Genomic DNA, 20,152 nt, shown 5'->3' on the forward strand with positions numbered 1-20,152 from the left:
GGCAGTCCTGAAGGTAGGATTTCTTAAAATGGTTGAAGGGTAACCAAATAATAGAAGACTGTGAGTGGAAAGAGTGGATGTTGGAATTGAAGGAAAACTGATACTTGACCTACAGAACCATCTAAGTTCTTGATAACGGGGACCATGACTTTCTTTGAAGTTACCACTATTGCTGTTTGGACACAGAAGCGGAAGGGGCCATACTCCTTTGCCATATGTATACTGTCCTTGCGACATAGGGATTCCCAAGGCTTCAGGAGTATAGGGGAGAGATTAATTTTCACGAACCTGCAAGGTTTCAGAAGACTCAATGGAAAAGGTCAGCTTAAGTTCATTTATATTTTTCATATAAAACTCAGGCTAATGATTTCAGTAGTTCTTTTTTCTTTTTGTCGAGAACATTGCTATGTGCTATAGTGTTTATATAGGTAGGTAGCCATATTTTTATTCAATATTATCTAACAGTATCAAAGTTGAATAGCCACAGAAAGCCAGAATACAAAATCAATTGCAAGGCAGTAGTATCTATGATGTCAAAATTGGGTGGAACAGAGGTGGGGGTTGGGTGTTCAGTGGGGAAGAGACTCCCATGGGAAGATTTCTTGAAGGCAAAGGAACTTCATTCAGTTTTTAAGAATGAGTGGACTGAAGGGCAGAGTAAGGACAATGATATTTTAAGTGATGGGCGAGAAGCACATAGCTATTTCTTGGGAGAGTGAGCAGATTCATCTGGCTGGAGCAGAACCCTTATTTAAGGAAGTTAGGCTTAGTTTACATTAGGGTTCACTCTTTGAGTTGTACATTCTGTGGGTTTTGACAAATGTATGATGACATGCATCCGTCCTTATCATACCATACACTGCCTTGTTTGCAGTCCCTAAAAATTACAAGCTGGTAGCTGTACCGTTGTTTAAATTGTATGACAGTGCACCAGGAGATGGACCCATCATTTCTAGTGTCCCTCAGCTTCTGAGCAGGTTCAGTTTTATATACAACAGAATTCCTGTACAGCGAAGTAAAAAGAAGCCATCTCTGTGAGCACATGGTGTAGACACAATGTAGGCTAAACATGGTCGAAAAGAATCTTTTGGTTTTTATCTCTTTCTCTTATCCCTAAATTGCTACCTATTTTCTTTTGTTTGAATAGTAAAGTTAATATGAAGAACTAGATAGTGGTATAAATAAATGTGATAATGTTTAATCTACTTTTGGGTCTACCCATTCTTTTTTGTACAACATTAAAGAACATGGATTTCTTTCTAAAAAAAAAAAAAGTCTGGGACAGGCAAGCAGGCAGGGCAGCCTCTATCTTCTACCAACATTGCACATGCCTGCTCCCAGTGTTCACAAGTACAAGCTGCCGCTGTAGTCGGGGCCACTGGGGTGGAGGATGGAGCCAGTCCCAGCAGAAGCTGACCAGCTGGGGATGGTTGTCTACGCAGACTCTGGCCCCATCAAGGTGGGCGTTGCAGGAGAGAATATAAGGCAGGCCTCCTAAGACAGAGATGGAGGGGCCCTAGTTCCCTACCCAACACAGGGTCAGGGGCTCTCTTTAGGCCTGGGCGGAGCTCTCTGGAAGTCCCTAGGAGCAGGTGTGGGCCCTCGTCATGCCTCACAGGCTGTCTCTGGGAGAAAGAGCTCATGGCAGCGCTGTACTCTTTCCTGTGGAGAGACTACCCTGTGGCCAATGGTCCAGCGGTCAGCGTCGATCTCAAAGTCACTGCCCTAAAAATTCCCCGTGTCCACAAGATGTGAGTTTCAACTCATTTCATAAGAAACTTTTCAGAACATTATAGTGCCTATTGTCTGAAGAACTTTATTCAGCAGTATGGATAATAATAGAAGATTATCTAGATAATACTGACTATGAAGGAAAGGATCAGTTTCATTTGTGCTGCTAATTGACTTTGGTGTGACTTTTTATCCATAAGCTTATTTTCTTTTTTAAAAAAAGTATTTTTTTTCTGTTAAGTTAGAAAATTTAGGTTTAAGGGAAAATCACTAATAAACTCACCATCCGTAGGTGGACTAACATTTTACTGTGCATCTTTCCTGTCTTCTGTTTTCTCTGCATGCATTGTGTTTATTGAAAAAACAAATTGGGGGGTGCCTGGGTGGCTCAGATGGTTAAGCGTCTGCCTTCGGCTCAGTCATGATCCCAGGGTCCTGGAGTCAAGCCCCACATTGGGCTCCCTGCTCAGTGGGGAGTCTGCTTCTCCCCCTCCCTCTGCTTCTCCCCCTGCTCATGCTTTCTCTCTCTCTCTGTATCTCTGTGTCTTGAATGAATAAATAAAAAATCTATTAAAAAAACAAATTGGGCATATTGTTTTATATCCTCATTTTTTCAAACTAAACATCATAAGCAAAATGTCTTATAATTCATGCTCTGCTACAATAGACTTTTTAAATGACTGCATAGTATTCCATTGTATGGTTCACAGACTCTTCATAATTTTGTGGATTATCTTGATATCATTCTGAGATGTGGGGGGGGGGTATTGTTTTTTTTTAAGATTTTATTTATTTGAGAGAGAGAGAGAGAGAGCATAAGCAGAGGGCAGGGGCTGAGGGAGAGGGAGAAGCAGACTCCCTGCTAAGAGCCCAATGCCGGACTGGATCCTAGGACCCCGAGATCACCACCTGAGCCAAAGTCAGACGCCTAACTGACTGAGCCACCCAGGCCCCCCAATATTGCTTTTTATTACCACTTAGCTGGGGAAGGACTATGAGTCGGACAGGTGAAGCAATGTTATTTGGTGGAAAGAACCTGGACTTAATCAGGAGTCTTCCTTTGTCCTGATCCAACCTCTGGCTCCATTCATTGATCTAGTCTTGAGCTTTGTTATTTCCTCTCTTGGAGTTTAGGGACTTTGCCTTTAAGAACTAGCAGTTGCTTTAATATTCTGTAACTAGGATGTCACTACAAATCAGGAACAAAGGTAAGACTAAATTCTTTCATTAAAATTACAGCAATTGACAGTAGTCTTTTTTTCTGTGACTCTGTTTGAGCTCAGGTGTACAGACTTGAATTAGTAACAGTCTTTGGTTCATAGCAGACTTGTACCATTGACCCACAAATGATCCCCTGTAATTTATTTGGGGTTTTTTTTTGGTGTTAATATTATATAGAAACACGTGTATATTTCCCCTCCCTTGCAGGAAACTCTTTAAGGCTGTCTACTAGTCAAACTCTAAGTTGTCATTTTTAAAAACACAAATGACATATGTTTTATTTACCATTATGCCTCTAGCACCTACTATAGTGTCTGTTGCCTACCAGTTGTTCAATCAATAAATGTTTCATGATTGAATAGCCTTCACATGGACTTGTTGCCTGGGTGAATATTTATGGGTAGAGGAGACTCTCTTGTCAAAGCTTCCTAAAATGTGGACATTAGCAAAAGAGGCAGGTTATTAAAATAAACTTACACCATTGAAATTGGTAATGATTGTGAATGAAGAATAAAGCAGACATTTTCACTAGGAAAAGCTAGGCGACAGTGAAAGACTGAACAGAAGTTTTATTAAATGTGAGTTAAAAAAATGAAAATGAACAAACCCATCGTTTCATATTGTGGTGGAAGCACAACACTCAAGAAATGCATCCCCTTAGTCCCCACAGTAACATGGGAATGTCAGAAGGAAGCTTTCAATATTGGCATTTTTTAAGAGGAAGGTGAGAAATTCAGAAAAGTGACTTCTTGAGGTCACGTAGCTGGTAAGTGGCATCTCTAGGATCCACATTATATCTGTCTGACCATGAAGGTAGGAGCCTTAATACATGATGATAAATTGTCCAAAAAATGACATAACAGTTCTTTAGAAAATGTGAGAAAAGATTTCTTCTGAAACACGTTTATAATACAAGCTGTTTCCCAGTCAGGGAGGAAGATGCCTTTTCTAAGAAACCATGGGTAGTTGGCATATAGAAAACTCTGGAACTTTTACTCTTTCTTGTTCGTTTACCTTGGACTTATGGCTACAGAATCTCTTTGCAATCCCTGTGATATATACACATAAGCCACACCTATGACTCCATGAACATTAAACGTTTCACAGAAGCCTTTTTTCTCTGTCTTGACTTGTTATTTCTAAGTCAGTCTCCCTGGTGGGAACTGGTGGTTGCAGTGGATTTCCTTTCCTCTTTGGAGTTAGTAGGTGATCTGTACTGCATGGCCAGTAGACTTGATATTATTTTTATGCTGTTACAGAATTATAGTAGAGGACACAGTAGATTGGCGGCCCCATGACAAAATCGTCCTCAGCTCCTCTTCTTATGAGCCTCATGAAGCAGAGGTCCTCACTGTGAAAGAAGTCCAGGCTCACCATGTTAAGATCCATGAACGGCTCAAACACCGGCATGTTGGTAAGGCTTTGGTTTGTTGGAGAAGGGAAAAGGATGAGCTGGGAAGAATGTGTTCGGCAACCTGCCTGGGGATCTTGTGTCCAGTGGCCATTCAGAGGGGATGGATAATACTTTGCTGCTCCCTCTCCCTAGACTCATCCTAGAAGGCTTTACCTCTATTCCCGCATTAATTGTATTGCTTAACTTTTAAAGAATACTTAGATGTGAAGGAATTTTTTGTTTTGTTCTTTTACTTTTTACATATAATGGCAAGTTTAGAAGCGAGCAGAAAGGTTAAGCATGTTGTTCAAGGTCACTGGGCATTTTCATGGCTAAGCCAGAATAAACCTCAGGGGAGCTGAATTTCCAGTTCATTTCTTGACACACTGAATCATACAATCACTTAGAATTCAACAGTTATTGTAAATAATGGTTTCTTTCTCCATACTCAGGAATGTGTCCTTCCTGACACCTTATGTACTGACTGCTACTACTACAATTAAGATAAAAAGCTAGATACCTTTTTTCAAAAAGAAAGTGTAAATATTTTTATACATTATGCACAGTTCAAATACTTTGCACATAAATTATAAATAGCCATGAGGTTCCAGGTTCAGTCCAAGTAATATATTCAATCCAAGGACTCTAACTAATAAGTAATAAAACATGGAAATAGAGCGGTTAGGGACTATCTTTTCGTCTCTGACATGGGAGAGGAACATACATGTATTCAGCAGGATTATGTCTAAAGCCATTTCTAAATCATAGTTCCAAGGATGATTTCTTTTTTAAAAAGTGGAGAAATCTCCAGCAGTCCTTGCTAGTAGGATGCAAGGTGCAGTGTAAATGGTGCTCAGTGGAACAGACCAGCAGGGCACTTCATTCCTGCCCCTGAGGAGGCTCCCTCAGGCAACCCTGAGCTTAAGACCCATCATGAGAGGACACTGCCACTGCTCTTTGTCCCTTTACTCCTGTACATTGCTGCTTTAGCTCTGTCACTGCCTCAGTCAGTCTGGGATTCTTCACTTTCTTCGAGGAGGTCCACGGACGATGTACAACCAAACACTCAAGTCTCACGCCTCTGAATTTAAGGAAGGAGGTTGGGGACCCCACTAATTGGACAGGTGTGCCCTGACTTCCTTGTCCCAGTACCCACAGTTATTAAGGAGAAATGAATTTTGCTCGAACACTCTCACTCTGATCCCGAAGAGAGATATGTGAACGAGCTTTTCATTTCTCAGCTGACATTTGTGGAGAATGCCCGAGGAAAAGCAACCTTAATGTTGGTAGGACTTCCGAGGGGAAAGGAGTGTTTTCATTTGTCAGGTTCTCTGGGTCCCCAGCTGGCAATTTCCGAAATAGGTTTTTAAAGTTTTTTTTTTTTTTCTTGTCCAATTCCTATTGCCCCAGGAAGCGTCCATGTCATGGAGGATGGCCGATACATTCGTTTGGCTGCAGAGGTTGGACTTTTGACCCGAAATATACAAATCCAGCCTGATATATCATGCAAGGCGAGACTACTTGTGGGGTCCTTCAGAATATCCAGCAGTGAGGAATTTTCAGGTAAATGGAATTTTAAGTCAGTAAGCATTACAGATTGGAGCCTATTCATCTGGGACATTCAGAAATTCCAACTGTGAGAATTTTCATTTATAAAACAAAACGTTCGAATTAGATGGCTCCTTTGTGCTCTGAGAAGCTATGAATTTTCAGTTCTAATCTGTGCTTAATTATCAGTGTGATGTTAAAATAATATACTAGCGATCAGCACATATGCACATTTTTACCTCAAAGAAAACATCTTCAGCAGATGTGAAATTTCCTCTGCTTTGAAATTATAGATGATTTAATGGCCACTTGAATTTTATCTCTTTCCTGAATTTCTATTACTCTTTCCCAGTAGCATGCTATATCTGATGGCAGGCCTCAACTCATGCTATAAATTAATAGCATAAATTTAAATAAAAATGATTTCCATATTCTAGACTACTTTAGGATCAGTTCAATCTTTCTCATTTCTTTCAAGCTTTAACTCTTTTGGAATGCTGCAACATTTTTTGATTAGGACCTTGTTCTTAAACTTGTATCCCTTAAATATTATTCTAGAATTGTTTCCTGGTCAAATAAATTCGGAAAGGATATCACTGTAGCTCCATCTTAGAAGAGCACTGAGTACATGAATATAATAAAGGCTCTGAGAAGGCGTGGAATAAAGGATCTAACTACTTCCCAAATATATTGAGCACAAAACACTTTTTTGTTGGCACATCTCTTCTACCAGTATGGTAAAGGGCGGTATACGTACTGAACTTAAATCAAAAGTTCAGGATTTCTGGCCCATGGAATAAGCTCTCTTTCCATAGGCCCTGTGTCCATGAGTCCTCAACAGAAGTGACTTTGCTCCTCCCTTCCACCCAAAAGACATTTGACAGTATCTGGAGACATTTTGCTCGTCACAGCTTGGGGGAGCTTCTTGGCATCTAGTAGGTAGATGCTAAAGAGCCTACAGTGTATCCTGCAATCCTACAAAGCAAGGACAGCCTCCCACAAGAAAGGATTCTCTGGTCTGAAATGTCAATAGTGTTGAGGTTGAGAAACCAGGCTTTAGAAGACTGAGACGCAGGCTGAATCCTGGTCTTCTGGAAAGGAGACAGGGTCCCTTTTAACCAAAACTGCTGGCCATGTGAACATGATCACAGAATAGAAGGCCAATTCTGACAGGTTAGCACCAGGCCAGAACTTAATGAGCAGCAAGACTGACATGGTCTTGAACTTCTGGCATTGCTGATCAGGGTTTCTTAAATCATCCCAGGTGGGAAGGGATGTTATAGACTGGGATTAATGCCGATTTTCATGCCTATTTTATCTCATGCAATCCTAATATCTTTGTGAGAGAGACATTTTTATAGATGAGGAAACTGTAATAAAATTGCCTGCCTATGTGTGAAACTCACTTAAGAGCTTGTGAACAACTTGAGGGTACGGTTGGATCTTTCATCACCATTTTTCTAGTGAAGGAACTACTATATATTGAGTGCTCCATAAATGGGAATAAAGAAAGTAAGTGAAGAGTAAGAAAAGTCATCCAGCTAGAAAGTGGCAGAGGTAACATTCAAATTCAAGTCTGATTCTGAAGCCCTTGTTAAATAAATTTCTAGTTTTGTAATCATTTTAGACTTAGAGAAGAGTGTCAAACATAGTATGGAGAGTTCTGTGTACCTTTTGCCCAGTCTTCCCTATTGTTAATATCTGACATATCTGCTACATTTGTCAAGACCAAAAAGTTAACATGGGTGCCTTACTCTTAACTAAATTCAAGATATTATTCAGATTCTACCTGTTTTTCCACTAATGTCCCTTTCTGCTCGAGAATCTAACCTGGTTTCCCACACTAAATTAAGAAGCCTTGCATTTTTCTGTAAATATACTCCAGAGCCTGGATGAAGTGGATTTGGCAGGTATAGGTCAAGGTTGCCAGCTACGGGTGCTGAACAATTATAGGGTAGAAAATTGGGCCAGGACTTAAAATTCCTACTTTTAAATTGGAGGCCCCTGTCATTCTTTTTCTGACCAATAACATCCAGCCATTTGTACTTCGAATTATGATTTTCAAAAGGAAAAATAGGATAGTAGTTGTGAACATAATTGTTGTTTAATTCTTCACTTAAATGCTCAGGACATTTTAAGTACTTACTGTTTTTTTAAATTTTTTAAATTTTATTATGTTATGTTATTCACTATACAATACATCATTAGTTTTTGATGTGGTGATCCACGATCCATTGTTTTCGTATAACACCCAGTGCTCCATGCAGTACGTGCCCTCCTTAATACCCATCACCGGGCTAACCCCTTCCCCTCCCCCCTAAAACCCCGTTTGTTTCCTGGAGACCATAGTCTCTCATGGTTCATCTCTCCCTCCGATTCCCTCCCCTTCATTTTTCCCTTCCTTCTCCTAATGTCCTCCATGCTGTTCCTTATGTTGCACAAATAAGTGAAACCATATGATAATTGACTTTCTCTGCTTGACTTATTTCACTTAGCATAATCTCCTCTAGTCCCCTCCATGTAGATGTTAAAGTTGGGTATTCGTCCTTTCTGATGGCTGAGTAATATTCCATTGTATATATGGACCACATTTTCTTTATCCATTCATCTGTTGAAGGGCATCTTGGCTCTTTCCCCAGTTTGGCCATTGTGGACATTGCTGCTATGAACATTGGGGTGCATATGGCCCTTCTTTTCACTACAGTTGTGTCTTTGTGGTAAATACCCAGTAGCTCTATTTTTAATTTTTTGAGGCACCTCCACACTGTTTTCCAAAGTGGCTGTACCAACTTGCATTCCCACCAACAGTGTAAGAGGGTTCCCCTTTCTCCACAACCTCTCCAACATTTATTGTTTCTTTCCCTGTCCATTTTTGCCATTCTAACTGGTGTAAGGTGGTATCTCAATGTGGTTTTGATTCGAATTTCCCTGATGGCTAATGATGATGAACATTTTTTCATGTGTCTGTTAGCCATTTGTATGTCTTCTTCAGAGAAGTGTCTTCTCATGTCTTCTGCCCATTTTTTGACTTTATTATTTGTTTTTTGGGTGTTGAATTCGAGTTCTTTATAGATCTTGGATACCAGCCCTTTATCTGTCGTGTCATTTGCAAATATGTTCTCCCATTCTGTGGGTTGCCTCTTTGTTTTGTTGACTGTTTCCTTTTCTGTGCAGAAGCTTTTTATCTTGATGAAGTCCCAAAAGTTCATTTTTGCTTTTGTTTCACTAGCTTTTGGAGATGTATCTTGAAAGAAGTTGCTGTGGCTGATGTCAAAGAGGTTATTGCCTATGTGCTCCTCTAGGATTTTGATGGATTCCTGTCTCACATTGAGGTCTTTCATCCATTAGCTTTCAGTCACTGGTTAATATGCACACGAGTAAAAAGATCTTGTATGATTTAAAACTATGAATTATAACCATGTAAGTATAAGACATAAAAAAACACAAATTAAAATAATACTGATATATTGCCTTGCCTGAGATTCTAGAACCACTTTCTAGTCTACAAAATAAGCTATTTATGTGTGGAATCTAGCATTTGGTATCCTTTGGGCCACTGTCTTATAGAGACAGGTTCAACAGCCCTTTCAGCTGTGTGCTATTGGTGAGGGAACTGTCAAAAATGTTACCACCAGACAAATAGTTTTTGGATGTTTTATCATTCAGTGAATATTTCTACACCATCTACCAGTGCCTCCTTAATCGGTGTCATTTGATAAATTTAGATATATTGGAATCCTGTCACCTGGTTATAAAGAAAGACATACATGGTCTTTTTTTTTTTTAAGATTTATTCACTTTAGAGAGAGAGAGAGAGAGAGAGAGAGAGAACATGAGTGGGGGAGGGGCAGAAGGAGAGGATCGGGGAGAGAATCTCAAGCAGACTCCCCACTGAGCACAGAGCCCCACATGGGGCTCGATCCCAGGACCCCAGACCATGACCTAAGCCAAAGTCAACAATTGGCCAGCTAACTGACTAAGCCACCCAGGAACCGCAGAAAGACATACATCATCTTTCTTTTTTTTTTTTTTTAAGGTTTTATTTATTTATTTATTTGTCAGAGAGAGAGAGAGAGAGAGAGAGCACACAAGCAAGGGGAGGGGTAGAGGGAGAAGCAGGTTCCTCACCCAGCAAGGAGCCCTATGCGGGACTCGATTCTAGGACCCTGAGATCATGACCCACACTGAAGGCAGATGCTCAACTGACTAAGCCACCCAGGCATCCCACATACATCATCTTTCACTTCATCTGTCCTCCAGACCATGGTTTGGTCCTCCATGGCATCTGGGTGTTAGTTTCTCCTCTGTGAAAAGGGAGTGGGGAAGGTGGAGGATTTAGGCTGAACTACTTTTGAACTTTAAATACTATTACTGAAACACTATAGCTCCCTTCAATTTTATTGAGAAAAATAACTTTATAGTTCACCTTTGGCAGTACCTTTAGAAAAAGAAAGAAAAAAGGGGCGCCTGGGTGGCTTAGTCAGTTAAGCATCCAACTCTTGGTTTTGGCTCAGGTTGTGATCTCAAGGTCTTGGGATTGAGCCCTGCATCAGGCTTCATGTTCAGCAAGGAGTCTGCTTGGGATTCTCTCTCCCTCTGCCCCTTCTGCTCGTGCTCTTTCTCTCTCTCTCTCTCTCTCTCTCAAGTAAATAAATAAATCTTAAAAAAAAGAAAAAGGAAAAAGAAAGAAGAAAGAAGTAACATGAAGGATAAAGTTGTGACCTATGCGGCTAAAGGCACTAATTCCTGGCATACTAACTGTAGCGCAGTAGCTTGAACCCCAATGCAAGGCTATTCCACCACATCTCCCACTCCCCACAGTGTGCCTCCATGGGGGTTAATAGTACATCCTCTATACATTTGCCTACATCCTAAGGTGCAAGAGTTATTAATTCATCTCATTTTTTTCTATAATCGTGTTCTCATCTATTTTACTGAGAGTATATACATTGACATATTAGTGCTCATTATATTTTTAAATCAATCTAGTGGCTGTAGTTCATACTGTACTTTTGAAGTATCTACTTAAATTAGTACCAATAAATTCCTTGGTAAGACTAAATAATTCACTATCCTCTCCTGAGGTAGAAGATATAGAGAATGTTTTTATTGTGAAAATGAGACAGGGACCACAGTGTGGCTGGGATAAAAATACAGAAAAGATTTTATGGGGTCTTTAAAATTATTTAAAAATATGTTTTATATAATTGACCGTTATATTCCTTCTTGTAATATCTTTGTGAGGATGGCAATAGACCTTTCATATGGTGTCGCTGAGAGGAGACACAGCATTGAGGTGAGTGGCCAGGAACCCGTACTTCCTTCATTCTCTTCCAGGTCATTGACCAGCTCAGCAGAAAAATACGTGGCGTCTGCCAGCTAACGTGCTCATCTCCAAAGCCTAGCTCTCTTCCCTATCTGTCTTTCCTCTCCCCCATCCTATTGCCAGACTCTTCAGACTGCACATGAAACCTTGGCAAGCATTCATGTGATATTTCTGGTGATGCATATGTTGTTAGTGAGACTCATTGTGTGAAATACAGTGCTGGTATTGAGAATAAACTATTACATTAAAAAAATTTTCTGCATCTTCTGATGCCCATAAATGGGCCATCCTTCTGCCTTTTGTAGGGCAGGAGAAAGTACCTGATGATCTGCATTTTGTTTGCAGGTGTCCTTCAATTTTCAAATGTGGAAATTCAGAACTTTGGGTCGCCATTGTATTCAGCCATTGAACTCACTAATGCATCGGCAGGATCCTGGATAATATCGTCCACTCTGCACCAGAGCTGCAGTGGGGGCATTCGTGTGGCTGCCAGTCACGGGATCATTTTAAAGGACAATCTAGTGTTTGGCACAGTTGGCCATGGCATCGACTTGGAGGGTCAGAACTTTTCTCTCTCTAATAACCTTGTGGTTCTGATGACACAGTCAGCATGGTCCACCGTGTGGGTGGCAGGAATCAAAGTGAACCAGGCAAGGGACATCAGCCTCTATGGCAATGTTGTGGCAGGATCGGAGCGACTTGGCTTTCACATCCGAGGCCACAGGTGTTCCTCTCCTGAAGCTCGCTGGTCTGACAATGTGGCCCACTCAAGCCTTCATGGCCTTCATCTCTACAAGGAAAATGGGCTTGACAACTGTACTGGTATCTCTGGCTTCTTGGCTTTCAAGAACTTTGACTATGGTGCCATGCTGCATGCGGAGAACAGTGTGGAGCTAGAGGACATCACTCTGGTGGATAATACTATTGGTCTCTTGGCAGCGGTATATGTGTCTTCTGCTTCACAGGGCCACATTGAAAATGTACAGGTTGTACTTAGGAATTCAGTCATTGTGGCCACGAGCTCCTCTTTTGACTGCATTCAGGACAGAGTTAAGCCTCGCTCTGCCAACGTGACATCAACAGATCGAGCTCCTTCCAATCCAAGAGGGGGTCGAGTTGGTATTTTGTGGCCTGTATTCACCTCAGAACCAAATCGGTGGCCTCAGGAGCCATGGCACAGAGTGAGGAATGGCCATTTAATTTCAGGAATGATGAAACTTCAAGGTAGGAGGTTTTAGCTTCCAAGCAGTGTAGTGCTTAGGATCTTCATACATCTGTGCGTAGGATCTTCAATAGCATTCGGAAATTATATCAGCAAGAGGGTACAATGTAGTCCAGTGATTACTGTCCAGTTGATAACCTGCTGGCTATCGATGAGCACAGTGGTGGTTTATGACAGTGAGTGGCTCCTTAAAAAGTCATTGCTTTATTTATGTTGAAGACCTTTCCCAGTGATTATTTAATTTGATTATATGACAATTCTCTAGGTAGGTGTTCTTCTTCCCATTATAAAAAGGAGAAAACAGACGCAGAAATTGTGCTTCACCCAAGTTGGTTAGTAGGTGATGGGGCAACCTGGATTAGAACCAGTTATACCATAACCTATGATGTTAATCTTCCATCAGATCTCTTTGGTACTATTGTACTCACTCCCACTGGATCATGATCAAAACTTTGATGAAAAGTATTGCTCTTAAGACTTTAATGTGTTGGAATACTCTTCTCTTTTGCATACAATGCCCATGTCTGGAAGAACTACTGATATTTTAAATTGGGATTTATACTAACTCCTGGAACTACCATGGATGGCTTAAATTTACTCCTAGATATGCATTGGTATAAGAATATTGAGTTCTGTATTCTGTATTTGTGGTTGGTAGGTTCTATGATCCAATGTTATGATATCTTAAATTTTTTTTCAGATGTCACCTTTTCTAGTTTTGTGAAGAGTTGCTATAGTGATGACCTAGATGTCTGCATCCTGCCAGATGTGGAGAGCACTGGGATCATGCATCCAATAACAGCAGAGAGGACCAGGATGCTAGAGATCAAAGATAAAAACAAGTTCTATTTTCCTCCTTCACAAGCTAGGTACCAGCTTTAGTATTTATAATAAGCCATGTTTATGAAGTATTTGGCAATTCCTCAAATCCTTAAGCATGTTTAAAAGAAAAGAATAAGATCATCAATATAAATAGAAGAAAGTTTTCCTGGAAAGATATGGTAGATTGATTGAATGGCTTGAGTTCTTTACCCTATGTTCACCCCCTTCAATACAAGATTTTTGCAATCTCTCCTATAGCAGAGGCAGAGGCTCTATTTCCCTCTGGAATTTGGGCTCAGCCATGTGACTTTTTCTGGCTAAAAAAGGGAGCAAAAGTGATAGAATGCTAATTTTACTATTGTTTCACTGTTTTATCTTTATTAGAGATACTTCTTTGGGGTGTTTTCAAAATCACTGGAAAAAAATTTACCCTAATTCTTGAATCTTCCATGGAGTATGGTGTCACTAGTTTTCAGAAGAAGGCTCAGGAGCCCTTGTGCAGGGACTAGGAGGTCAAAGGAGACCATGTCTGTTGTCAGAAATCCCTGCACTGAATGAAGTGGCTTAGATATTGGCACTCGGACCCTGTGTAACTACTGTTCTTGAACACACGATCTGGGACTTTTAGACAGGGATATGAAAACTAGATGAGGGATTTTCTTTGTCATAAAAGGGAGTGGGAAGGTTAGGAGCAGGGATAATGGGTTACTTTCTTTTCCCCACAACACTGGGGGAAAACTCCTTTAGCTGAAAGAAAAGAATCAAGAAAACTTGTCCTAATTAGAAAGTTAATATGTTTGGCCTAACACCAATTTCTTTTTTTTTTTTTTTAAGATTTTATTTATTTATTTGAGAGAGAGAGAAACAGCATGAGAGGGGAAAGGGTCAGAGGGAGAAGCAGGCTCCCCGCTGAGCCGGGAGCCCGATGTGGGACTAGATCCCAGGACTCCGGGATCATGACCTGAGCCAAAAGCAGTCGCTTAACCAACTGAGCCACCCAGGCGCCCACCAATCTCTTTTTAATGCCCATCCCTGAGCCTTTTTTTTTTTTTTTTGGTACCTAAACATTATGAACTTTGCAATTTGTGTTATTCTGTCATTTTTTGTCCTGCCCAATTTTCCTTAGGTTCATGTCTTACTTATGGGATGAAATAGTTATAAAGCTAAATGATATTAGCATCTGATTCTTTGTATTATTAATACCTGACACATGGTTGGCATACAATAAATATTTAATATTATTACCAGTGGTACCTAAAATTATTAGACCAGGGGAAATCAAATAAATGCTCTATAATTCATTGCTATAATTGCTTATAACTTGTTTATATAACCCACTTAACTCTCAATTCTGAAAGTATAGGAACCATGTCTGTCTTTATCACCACTGTATTCCCCAACATATAAATGTAGGTTTTCAATAAATATTTGTTGAATGAAAATATCTATTTTTACTTTGTATATAGCACAAATAGAATTGATATTTATAATAATAATTTTAAAGTCCTGCAAGGCTCCAAAGTTTCATAAAGAAATGATTACATTATGTTCAGTAGATATTAGAGGAAGGAGCATTTTATTTTATCTTGCTTCTTACAAAATTAGCAATTGAAGCAAAGATTATATATATTCAGATATCTAGAATATTTGGTTATAAGAATGTCTTTCTTTTTGCCCATATAATGGGGAAATAACATTTTCTATAGAGTTTTATTTTGTATTTGTGTAGCACATTATTAGTAATAAAATCCTGTTGAATTTCTTTTTCTCTTTTTTCTAAGATTTTATTTATTTGTTTATTTGTGGGGGAGGGGCAGGGGGAGAGGGACAAGCAGACTCCACACTGAGTGTGGAGCCTGATGTGGGGCTCGATGTCAAGACCCTGAGATCATGACTTGAGTCAAAACCAAGACTCAGATGCTTAACCAACTGAGCCACCCAGGCTTCCCGAATTTCTTTTTCATGTCAGCTCTACCAATATCTGTTTTCTTTGTGTTGCTTATCATGGAATGAGAGAGTTGCTTTCTGTCTGTCTTCACAGGAAAGGTTTAGGAATGCTGGTCTGCCCTGAATCAGATTGTGAAGATCCAAGAAAATACCTCTTTAAGGATCTGGATGGGAGAGCACTGGGTCTGCCACCACCAGTGTCTGTATTTCCTAAAACGGAGGCAGAATGGACTGGATCCTTCTTCAACACAGGTTGGTTATATCTGAACTTGATGCCTCCAGCAGAGGGAGGATGCCTGTGAAGGAGCTGGGTTGGCTGGGTCATCTAGTGGGAACAAAAGAGCCAGGAGAGGAACTGAGTTCCAGCTGGAGTCTGTGCTATCACAGGAACGCTGAGGGATTAAGCAATGCCATGACAGCATTGTGACTCGCTCCATGAGATTGCTTATACCTCTGTATAATGCGCAGATTCCAAACACACAGCTCTGTGCCCAAGTGAGATCCTCTCACTAGCATGCTCACCTGCACCTGGAGCAGCACTCTCACTGTTCGCTGCTCCACAGTCAGCCAGGGAACCTGCTCCTCTGCCATCCGAGTCAACATTTCTCTTACCTCTGGAAGGACGGAAAGGCTCTCACTCTGGAGGGTGGTGGAGTAGATGTCCTGTAGCTTCCTTCCTTTCCTCTATCTGTTCATTGTCCCCCGAGGGCTGTACTCAAAATTCCTTCTTCTTGCTTATGCAACCAGAGCCCATTTAGGGATCAGTTTTAATACCTGGAACCCCAGAGAGATCATTGTCTTTCTATGTCCACAAACAATGGGACTCTGAGTTTCTGTTTGAGATCAGGTGGAAACTGTTGCACATAAATCTAAAGAATTTCCCCAGCTTTCTTTCTGTTTCAGTGGTTGATTCTTTTCCATACTTCTCTTCTAGTCTCCCTTTCCTTTTTTAAGTTCTAAGTGAATGAATGTTCCGGGTCTATGTTCTCAGATCTCTTTGGTTCTCTCCCTAATTTTGCTAAGTCCAAGGTTGAAATATCTTCTACTGCTGATGACTTCTAGTTTATATCCCCAGCCCTGAACTTTGGTCTGGTATATCCAACTTACTCCACTGGGAAGTACAATCGGCATTTCAGACTCAACATACCCCAGATGGATTCTTGAGCTCTGCCTGCATCCCCAGCCTGCTTCTTGCCTAGTTGACCCTACCACCATAATTGGTATCATCATTCAAAATCTAGGAGCGAAACTTTATTCCTTTTTCTGATATAAATGCTCTCGCTTGTAAACCATCATCATCTCTCACCCAACAAGGGAATGGAATAGCCTCGTAATTTGATGTTCTTTCTTCTGTTCTTATACCGCACAATCTATTTTTCACATGGCAGCCATAGTGATCTTTTCAACTTTCCAATTGTTTTCCATTCCCCTGGAATGAAATCCAAACTACAAGGCTATAAGTTTTGTAGTATCCGGTCCCTGACTACTTGTGACATCCTTTTTACTTATTCATCATGGTCTTATGTTTTCTTTAACATGCTAAGCTTATTCCTACCCCAGGGCTTGCCTTTGCATTGGCTGTTTCCTTTGCCTGAAATCTCCTGTTCTCATTTCTTTGCAGACCTGGCTCCTTCTGTTCAAATGACAGCTTCTCAGAGAAGCCATCCCTGGTCACCCTGTCCAAAAGAATTATGCACCCCCCCATTCATTTCTACCTCTACTATGCCTGCTTTATTTTTTGTCTGAGTTCCACTATTTGAAATTATATTGTAAAGACCCTCGTTTACTGGTTGATTTATTGTTTGCTTTTTAAAGTGCAGACTTAGTGAGGGCAAGAGTTTTGGCCTGTTCGTTGTTATATATTTGGGGAATGCTCAACAAAGAGTAGTTGATGGGTTGATGAAGTGAATGAATTGTTGATAGCCAAGGAGAATATTAATGCTATTTGCCCCAAACCATTCGAGAACGTACAGAAGAAACTGAGGCTTCAATTTAGGTCATGGGTTTAAGGATTTACCCATAATAGAAAATTTGGAACCAAGACTTTCCTAGGTCTCTTTTTCCTTGTTCCCACCTTACTTTCATTTGAACCACGGCTATTTTAACGTTTGGCATTTACAGAAGTTTCTACGTAAGTCTTTTAATTACCATACGATTTCATGCTTCACTACTTTTTCACATTTCTCTTAAATATTTTCATAGGTTGAAGGCTTACCTTTGCAACAGGATGACATGCTGTGGGGACTACAATATAGGTTTTAAAAAGTCAGTGCTGAGTGCATGGAACATGCTAAGTAAATATTCATTTTGATATGTTGGTCATATCTGTTGAATATAACCAGCAAATACATTTTTGCACAGAGGAATAAAATGCAGGGAAAGTATATATTGAGAAAAATACGTGCAGAATAGTAAAAGAAAAAAAGATAGGCGGCTACTCTCTCATTTGCCATTAAATGTGTTCAGATAGCTTTCTATAGTAAGTTATCCTGTTGGCGTTAAGAGTCATCCCACTGTTAACAGGTGTTTGTGCCATGGAGAAAAGATCCTACTTTCAAACAAAGTACAGGCATAATTGTGAGGGTTTTCTACACTTGTGGTTTTTGGTGAGGACCTCATTGTTGTAGAATCAGTACCAAGGGACGTGTTTTCCAGAGTATTTAATGGACATTACATTTCAGAAAATAATAAGGACCGAAGAGTGTCTTAGTTTGGGTTGCTCCAGAGACAGACATTGATATAAGGCTTAGACTCTAGTAGTTTATGGGAGGGGGTGAGCATGGAAAGTAGAGAAGTGGGGAAGTAAGACAGGGAAAGAGGTGAAGCCAGGAAGGATGAACTCAAACTGGTTTCTACTGTATACAGCTAGAGCTCAAGTCGTGGGGGGAGCTCCAGGAGACCCTTGGCACATGACCAAAACATATCCCTGCTAAGCTATGAAGAGGCTAAGGTATTTATATCCAAACCCCTGCTTGTCATTGGCTGAAGGATGCTTCTGGACATTAACTCTCTAGCCTCTTGGCTTTCCCTGGACAAAGACCAACTATGCTCTTTCCTGTGGCCAGGAACAAACCTTTCTTAGAAGGAAGTGGTAGGTTCTACCAGCAGTTTTTGGTGTGTGAAGGTGAGTGCTAAAAACATATGGCTGTGGCATTGAAAATGTCTGGTACAAACAGGAGCTCTAAAATGGTGATCAAATACTCCATGTGTAGGGGGGCCTGTATGGCTCAGACAGTTAAGCGTCTGCCTTTGGCCCAGGTCATGATCCTGGGGTCCTGGGATCAAGCCCCACATTGAGGTCCCTGCTCAGCGGGGAGTCTTCTTCTCTGTCTCCCTCTGCCCCTCCCCCCCACTTGTGCTTGCTCTCTCTCTCTCTCAAATAAAATTAAAAAATCTTAAAAAAATACTCCATGTGTAAGTAACGGGGTGGTTGGATGAACTCAGATAGTTGCTTACAAGGTGGTATAAACACACTGGTTAGGCATAAACATGCTCTTGCGGCTCGATGTATATTTTATTTTTCTTAATTCTCTGATGCAGTTGTGAAATCTGATTCAATGGTAAAACTCCAGCAGATATTACAGTAGAACATTCCAATTACTGTCAGTGTGTAAACAAGCATAATTGGGAGTGTGTGTGCCTGTGTGTGAATATGTGGTTGAATGTATATAGGAAAGAGTATATGACTGACTGCTTTTGACTCCTGATGTTTTAAAGCTTTATAACATTTTAAATGAGGTTGCTATAGGTACTAACTACAAGGATTCCCACAGTAGAACCTGCTGTTTACTGCACTAAAAATACAACCTGTATCTTCTTGCAATGAAGGAGACAGCACATAGTATAAAGGGTGTCTTCCAGGTGCTGACAGGATTGTATGGTTTTCCTTTGACTTCCAAAATATGAATAGATCCTCCTTCCCTAATTCGTGTCCCTTTTTATTTTTTATTTATTTTATTATTTTAAAAGATTTTATTTATTTATTTGACAGAGAGAGACAGCAAGAGAGGGAAGACAAGCAGGGGGGTGGGGAGCCAGAGAGGGAGAAGCAGGCTCCCCGCTGAGCAGGGAACCCGGTGTGGGGCTCGATCCCAGGACCCCAGGATCATGACCTGAGCTGAAGGCAGATGTTTGACCGACTGAGCCACCCAGGCGCCCCATCCATTTTTATTTTTTAAACCATTCTCTTGTATGCCACTTTCCAATTCCTGTACACAATCTGATAGATGAGAAAAGCACAAATTTAATCTGAAGAGGAGTGTCTATTTTGTATTTTTCCCCTTCAAGACAAGAATCTATAATATTCTGTAGAATAGGAAGAGGAGTGTGGCAGAGATTAAAATGGAGACCACTGGAACCAACTCTCATATTTTTTCCAAGTGGCATTGAATGTGACACACCCTTATGTTCTGTCTCAAATCTATTAATAAACAACTTGGAGTCCCTTGCCTTTGAGGATTATTTTTATTTTGAAAAATACAGATTGTATTTGCACATATAAGCTCATAGTGGAGCTACCAATCCAGACAGATATCCACAGGTCTCGGCATATTGTCATATACTCTAGCATTAGAAGCAAAAATTATCCATGTGGATCAGCTATAAGGAATACTGTGCCAGTGGGTTTTGCTATCTGTGTGATGCAGGGTGTGTAGCCAGGGGAAAAGTGAGCTGTTAATTTTGATTTGTACTTATCTGTAAGTTTGCATTTGCAGCCAACTTTGAAACATTCATGGCAATAGAGTGCAAAGCAGCTAATCCCAAGCAGGAGATCCTCTGAGAACAATTTGCATTTTATTCTGGAAGGGATTTCTTTTGACTATGGAAGCAGCTGATGATCTGAAGATCCAAAATCATGGAGAAAAACCAAGTCTTGAAATGGGTATCCCATTCAGGCAGGACTAGACAGGTGCCAGAGCATCCCACTCTGGCTTCTTAGTCA

The 20,152-nt window shown here is 40.5% G+C and overlaps 1 protein-coding gene across 6 annotated transcripts in view; it reads left to right on the forward strand.

Annotated features, from left to right (window-relative positions):
- Positions 1-20,152, forward strand: part of PKHD1 (PKHD1 ciliary IPT domain containing fibrocystin/polyductin) — a 471,355-nt gene that overhangs the window by 335,638 nt on the left and 115,565 nt on the right. For all 6 annotated transcript variants that reach the window (XM_027602298.2, XM_027602301.2, XM_027602300.2 and 3 more), the window contains 5 exons: positions 4,212-4,366; positions 5,756-5,908; positions 11,565-12,443; positions 13,142-13,310; positions 15,305-15,462. In XM_027602298.2, the coding sequence (XP_027458099.2) occupies positions 4,212-4,366; positions 5,756-5,908; positions 11,565-12,443; positions 13,142-13,310; positions 15,305-15,462 (1,514 nt within the window). The remainder of the gene's footprint in view (positions 1-4,211; positions 4,367-5,755; positions 5,909-11,564; positions 12,444-13,141; positions 13,311-15,304; positions 15,463-20,152) is intronic.

The sequence above is a fragment of the Zalophus californianus genome, chromosome 7 (assembly GCF_009762305.2).
Source record: "Zalophus californianus isolate mZalCal1 chromosome 7, mZalCal1.pri.v2, whole genome shotgun sequence".
Lineage (NCBI taxonomy): Eukaryota > Metazoa > Chordata > Mammalia > Carnivora > Otariidae > Zalophus > Zalophus californianus.